The 7,252-nt window shown below is 41.0% G+C and overlaps 1 protein-coding gene and 1 long non-coding RNA gene across 2 annotated transcripts; one reads left to right on the forward strand and one right to left on the reverse strand.

Annotated features, from left to right (window-relative positions):
- Positions 1-1,857: 1,857 nt before the first annotated feature.
- LOC115663797 (histone H2AX-like) lies at positions 1,858-3,066 on the reverse strand. The gene is made up of 3 exons (XM_056308755.1): positions 3,061-3,066; positions 2,499-2,630; positions 1,858-2,013 (listed from the first exon to the last, which is right to left on the reverse strand). Exons 1-3 carry the CDS (start codon positions 3,064-3,066, stop codon positions 1,858-1,860), a joined length of 294 nt encoding a protein of 97 aa, XP_056164730.1.
- Positions 3,067-4,190: 1,124 nt separating this feature from the next.
- Positions 4,191-4,917, forward strand: LOC130139956 (uncharacterized). Its single transcript, XR_008817976.1, has 2 exons — positions 4,191-4,466; positions 4,569-4,917. It is a non-coding gene; the product is annotated as an uncharacterized LOC130139956 (long non-coding RNA).
- The last annotated feature ends 2,335 nt before the right edge of the window (positions 4,918-7,252 follow it).

Genomic DNA, 7,252 nt, shown 5'->3' on the forward strand with positions numbered 1-7,252 from the left:
TTGGATTAATTGAGTACAAGTGTGGTTGGTGTTTGAGCGATTGTGATGTGTTATTGAATTACTATTATTGCATTATCACGTTGTGACTAACGTGCAGAGTTGGCATGGGCTTGATGACGAGGTAAGTACAATGATACGAATTTTATATGTTATGGGGTAGATTGCATGTACAACTTGTCTGGGTACGCATTGGCCTATGTGGGGTATAGGGGATTGCTTATTGAGACTCGTTTTCACGGTTATTATATAACCATTTCATATCCGCGACCATGAGTGATTGGAGACGCTGCAAGGGTATCTCGGAGATCGAGGACGGGTCAAGTATCCGGTATTTTGAGTTCCCCTTTTGTAGAGGAGTTAAGTTTGCAAACTATTGTCCTTCGAGGAATGTGGTTCGTTTTGTGGCCTAGCTTGGGATTGTCTTTTGTGAACGTTGTATATATCCCAAGTGTAGAAATTACGTTATTGTTTCGTGCTATTGCTACCCCTTGTCATTATTAATTGTCTGGGTTGTTTCTATTTGTTTCCGCACGAGCCTAATCTTTGATGTTTGGGTTGGGTCGGCGATGTGCCTGGGACGGCGCATTTAATGATCGACCATCGAGGGATGATCACGCACTCATAGGGTGCGAGGCGTGACAGCTGCTCACCAAAGAAGTGAAGTATCTCTATTTAGAGATTGAAATGCTGCGGGGAAAACTATTAATAAAAAGAACTTTTGAATTGCTCTAGTATCTAACATTTAGAGAAGGATACACTCATCTCTTTTAATACACAAAAAGGAAATTTTTCTTGACATCTGTAAGGGAAAGAAGGACATCAAAAGGAGCCCCTGGTCGATAGCTTAGTGACAAACTCGCTTGTGAGAAATATTGGGTGCGGCTATGATTCCATGCTGGCAAAATCTGAATCACTCACCGAGCGACATGTGTAATCCGAGTCACTCACCGAGAGACATTGCAACACATGTCGCCCAGGTCCCACGTGTCAGAGCTAAAATTTTGAAAAAAATCAAGACTCTCTCTACTTAGTGCTCGACGGCATTGACATTGGCTAGGGTCGAGGCATCGGCTAGGGCATGGCGGAGGCGTTGGCATCTGCGTGGTTTATCTGAGGCAACGGAGTCCACTCGTCAAAGGCGTGAGTCGGGAGGGTGCGCGAGTGCAAAGAGAGAGTGCAAATCTGGAAATGATGTCGGCATCGTGTCGTCCACTCGTCGGAGGCGTGAGGCGTGAGTCGGCATCAGCGTCGGCGTCGGCGTCGGCGTCGGCGTCGGATGCGATGGAGTCCACTTGTCAGAGGCGTGAGTCAGGAGGGAGTGTGTGCAAATCTGGACGTCGAAGCTTGGGAGGGAGAAGAGAGAGAGTCTTGCTTTTTTTCAAAATTTCAGCTCTAATACAGTGGGGCACGGGTGACACGTGTCGCCTGGTGAATGATTCGGATTTTGTCAGCGTGGAATCACAGCTGCACCCAATATTTTTTCCTCGCTTGTGAGGACACTAAGCTAAATGGGCCTAAAAGTGGGTACACTAGTAAAAGTGGTGTACCTTGAAGAGCCCGGCCCTACTCAATTTAGCTTCACATTCACTACAGCTCAAAAAAGGAACCTTTATAAAACTAGGAGGGGGAAAAGTACAAAAAAAAATCTTAAATCTATTGTATCGATACCAGTTTAGTCATAAACTTTTTAATTAGATAAATTTAGTCCAAAATATTTTCACATTGGGTACCAATTGAGTTTATCCGGTCAATTTAAGCTGGAAATTGCTAACGTAGGTTTTTTTATTTTCTTTTTCGTTTTTTTTCTTCCCTTTTTTTTTTTCTCCCCTCCTTTGCCCTTCTTCTTCGGCAACAGAGTTAGTGAATTTTGGGCAACGCTCCTCCATTAGAAATGGTCACAGAATCCAGGTGCTTGCTCAATTCCTCGTCGTTCCTCACTGCAAGCTGGATGTGCCTCGAGACAATCCTGTTCTTCTTGTTGTCTCTCGCAGCATTTCCAGCAACTTCCAACACCTAAACCCACCCCAAACAAGCTTCATCAGATTAAAGCATAAAACCAAACTTAAGAGACAAGTTCAAGGGCCTGAAAGAGCGTCAGCAAAAAAATCAAAATAATCCACAAAATCCAGACGACAGGATGACAAAAAAAGATAATTTCTATTTTCCATGTGCTGGGTGGGGTGAAGATTCAGATGAAGAGAATCCATTTTATCGCACACAAACTGACATTAACAATCAGGCGACAAAGAGCGAAGCCGGAACAACCATTTCCGAACATAACTAGAACAAAAAAGTTGAGAATTTTCTATCGAGAAACACCAATTTATGAAAATCAACCCATCACAAAAGTCCCTTCCAGAATCGAATGACTTCCTTAAACCTTATAATTCAGCACACATTCAAAGAAATTAAAAAAGAAACCACAACACCAATCAAGCCGAATTAACCCCCCCCAAAAAATAAAAAATAAAAAATAAAAAACCCAAAAATAACCGAACCTCAGAGACGAGATACTCCAAGACGGCAGAGAGGTAGACCGGAACCCTAGAACCAGCGCGCTCGCCGTTCTTCCCGGCCTTGAAGAACCAGGTGACCCTACCAACGGGCGATCCTTGCCCAACCCTTGCCGCCTATGGCCAGCGAGGCATCCGGCCCTCGCCCTTGCCGTCCATCACAGGGGCTGGCAATGGGCGAAGGGAATTAATGGAGAAAGAAAAAAGACGGAGGAAAGAAAAAAGGAAAGAAAAATTAATAATTTTTTTAAAAAATATATATTAAAATTAAAAAAATATCTGTGTCAGCGTCAGTCGTGCCATGTAGGGCGTTCGGCGTCAACACTAAGCAATCTCTGGCCTAAATTGGCCCGATGAACTGAATTAGTACTAATATGAAAAGCTTTAGAGCTAAATTGATCCAATTGAAAGGTTTAGAACTGAATTGATATCAATGCAATCGGTTTATGACTCTTCCGATTTTTTTACTCTAGTAACAATGGTGTATATTGAAGAGCCCGGCCCTACTCAGGTTAGCTTGACATTGATCACAGCTCAAAAAGGGAACCTCCATTAAACTACGAGCTATGAGGCACAACATGGGCCTCGTAGCTCAAAATGCAACAAGGTACATAGTATAGACCTAGCTTGGATTTTGCAAAATTCCTGATCACAGCAATGAAAGAGCACATTCTAATTCCGAAATTGGTGAGTTTCAAGTACGGAAATCACTCACATTTGATTTTAGTTAAGTTTGCAATTAAACTCCGCTTGAAATTTCCTTTTGCAGTGCGATTTTTGTATTGCATTCATTCCCTTTTATAAACTCAAGCAATCAATATCTCATTGTCACTAATATTTACTATGGTAATTCAATCACTAAGTTTGCTCAAAGGACAATGGATTTGACGAGCCGACGTCCAAACGTGTGTTGGACAACATATTCTGGATCGTACCATTCGAGTTGTGTCAATCACATCTCTAAATCAAGATGTAGATATATTCGTTAAGGCTCATCTTTTTGGACCCTTCCCCAATCTAGTGTTAAAACAGATTTGTTCTTCTATCACCTTGAGTTTGAGAAAAGATGTTCGAATATTCAGTGTTGACTTTTCTTTGTGATATGCGTAGTGGTTTTACGAGATTTGTCTTCCGAAATGGTTGTTATTATGTATGGATAGTGGATACCAAGCAAAATTCAGGTTTATTATTGGCTTGTTATTTGTACAATACTAAGCAACCCTCTTCCAATTATTGTCTTGAGGAGTGTTGACATCTAAATTTTACCTAGTCATTTAGGGTTTAGTTGCACAAAACCTAGGGATTAATTTTTAACCCCCAAATAAAAATATTTTCATTAATGATATTAGACGCATTTGCATTAATAAAATTTAGTAAAACATATTTTCCTTTTATTTTATTTCATTTTTTAGTTTAAAAAATCATTATAAAAAAAGAAATAAGAAAAAAAAATAAAAAAAGAGAGAGAAGACAAAAGGAAATGGACAGGCACGGTTTGCATACACACTTTCACAAAAGAAGCAAAAGGAAGAAAGGACACAAAAAATTGTGTCCGCAAGTTTTCTTCGAGAAAGAAATCAAAGAAAAGCTGACAATGTAGGGCAGAGCTCTCTTCTTTCTCTCGGTCAACACACGTCCAGAACAGGTTAAGAAAGAGGGGGGGAAGCCATTGGAACAGAGAAGGAGAGATTGGAGAGAGAGATCTGCGAGAGTGAGAAGCGGAGTCGAGAACGAACGTCGCATCCTACGGCGACCATGGCGTCCGAGCCTTGAACGACGACCTCTCTCGGCCAACGTCCCCGACACCCCACCCCCCGGCGTCCGTGTTTCCGGTGAGCCCTTTTCTTGGTCCCGAACCCCCATACCCGAGGATCTCGGCTCGGAGGCGTCGAGGCAGTCAGCCATGAAACGATTTGTGTCGAGTGCACCCTTTAACCGTCGTCTCCTAGCCAAGTAGGGGTCTGCGATTGGACGCTTGCGCCGCGAACCTTTCGTCGTCTTCCCCTGTTTTGGCCGAACCGTAAAACCCACTCATTCTTTGTTCGGGGTCCGTAGGTGTGCTAAGTTTGGGTGAGCTGATGTGGTTATTTTGGCTGGTCTGGTGATGGTTTCCGTTGGGTCTATATCTCGATTTGAGTTTAAAAAAATGTTCAATGTCTCATCCTCGACTCTTGTTCACCACGTGTTTGACAGTACGCCCAACTCAGCCCGTGTACTGGCTTTGCTGATTTCCATTTGTTCTTACGTGCGTATAAGCAAGTTCGACATTGTTATAAACTCTTTGTTGCTTGTTGAGCATTACTTTCATAGTCGAACCAAGTCTGAGCATGAGATTTTCTTTGAGCATTCTTGTGCATGAGGAAATGATAAATGTCCATGCTTGAAACGTCAATCTTTTGAGACATTCGCGTTGGCTTGCTTCTTTGAACTCTACTATATTCGGTCCTCTTATCTTGTGATTTTGAATGTCAAATGTTCGGTAGTCGAGAATAGGCGATGGTCGAATATGTGGCGGACGGTAGAGGTCCGGTGACTGGGCGCGTTTCGACTGATTGTGAAACAGAATCTTCATGGCTGGAATGTAGATGTTCTGGAGTCGATAAGCAAATCTTTGGGTGTTCTGGGCATGCTTGAAGAAGGAGACGTGAGTTGGAAATTTGTGAAGGAGCGGCCGAGAGTAGTACCATAGTAGTGGACTTTGGGCTCATTTAGACTTAGTGAGCCTTGGGCTTAGAGTATTATTTTGGTGAGTCTGGGCTTAGTTTTTATTGTAAGAGTAGTGAGTGTTGGGTTTAATTTGGCTTATTTGGGTTTGTTGTTGGTTAGAGTAGGCTTGAGAAAGGGCCCACTTTTGTCTATGGCACGACCAAGTGGCCTGTTCGCAGTCCATATTCGGACTGGGCCCCAAGGCCCGGCCCGATTCCCTATTTTCAGATTGAAAGTTGATATTTTTATTAAAAAAAATTTCAAAAACCAAAAAAATAGTATCTGGGCTTTGGAATTGCCCCTTCTTGCCCTTTTCGTGTGTTTAGTGTCATGCTTAATTGCACGTTGCTTGTTTCGCACGTTTTAATTGCGTGTTTAATTCGACTTTGCATGTGGTCGATTAGAGACAAGTTAGGCTGCTGTTTGCGCATTTCAATTTTGATTACTACTTGATTGTGCACTTTCCGATTGTTCCTTCCCTTAGCCTGGTTAGGGATAGAACTTTAGGACCCACAACTAGTATGATCGCTGCATGAACACGTTAGGTGGTGTATTAAGCAAGGTTAGGTACCGAAATGGCATTAGTTAGCCAATTAGTGTAATCAAGTCCCCGTACCCATTGAATCTTTGGTTCGAAGAAGTGAAGCATTTCTCCCGTGCTTTACTTGGGTATCTAATCGACCCATAAAAAACTGATTAATGGCGACTCTTAGATGAAATTGATTCGCATGTTAATAATTAAAATCTAAGTCGCGAATTGGTATGGGCTTGAGAGAGCTCGAACTAGGTTTAACTTAGTAATCTATTAGCCAAACCCCTTAGACGACGAGGCCGGTTCGGGGAGGTCGCGACAGGGAGGCGCCCAAGGAAGACTTGGCTTTCATAAATTTATGGGCTCGCATATGATTCTTGAGCATTTAGTCTTTCTAGATTCAATTTGAAGAAGATCAACGGACTATAATTCGAATCATTCGCACTACCCATAAACTTTGGTCATGTGAGCCTAGAAGGTAGCACTTTTTGGCACGTCTCGTCATTTTCTACTTTTGTTATTACATAAAATTTTGGATCGAACCGATGACAATCGGTTATTCCATAAACAAAAAGTGAAGAGACGCCAACAAGAGTTGACTTTTTGTTTTGTCAGGAACAAGAGTTGATTTAGATGGCAAGAGAGTATGCTCTCGCTTATGGTCTTCGGCTCAAGTTTCAAATTTGGATTGCACCCTTAATATAGAAAGACTTGCGTGAGAAATGAGATTAATCTATCCGATAACAAATGGCGTGCTTACCCCACCACAACCCAACCTTTTTGACTTTGACGCACTCCTCTAGAACGTGGTTTCTAGGTTGCAAGCGCAAGAGGCATGCTCTATTTTCTACCGATTGACTAATTATATTTTAGTATTTGGGGGTGGGAATAGATTAGAAAAGAGAATAAGGTGAGGGTAGATTAGGGCCTACCTATTCATTAAAAAACCCGAAACACAAAACATTGAAAAACTTTATCAATCTTAAAAATAAGAAACAAGATTTAGATTAATATAAATCTACTAGTACTTATAGATAAATTAATATCCTTTCTGAATATCATTATAATTACAATAGTAGGAAAAACAGCACGATACGACTCTAAATAAGATTCTAAGTACTATTATAAAGATGACAAGCTAAAATTTACTTAAATGATACTATCATAATATTTATAAAAAGACCAAAATGGTAAAAGGGTAATAAAAAGATTGAAATGAAAGGTTTTTTTTCTAATCTGGCAAATAGTGTAATTATAAAATTTGTGAATAGTTGACTTTGTTTTGGAAAGTTGAAGGAGTAGATTGAACAAATTGAAAATATAAGGACTACATTGAATAGAACTGTTCAAAAAGTATACAGAACGAATTAAAAATATATAAATGATGTTGCATGGATATCTAGAAACTACTGGTGTCAAATTTATCGAAGGAAAGATAATTAGTGTGCCATTTTCGCATGTTGCGCCCATAATAATCTATTCCTATCAGCCTATAAGCTTT

This window comes from Syzygium oleosum, unplaced genomic scaffold (assembly GCF_021117445.2).
Source record: "Syzygium oleosum isolate NSW1041296 unplaced genomic scaffold, Sole_v2.1 Sole_v2.01, whole genome shotgun sequence".
Lineage (NCBI taxonomy): Eukaryota > Viridiplantae > Streptophyta > Magnoliopsida > Myrtales > Myrtaceae > Syzygium > Syzygium oleosum.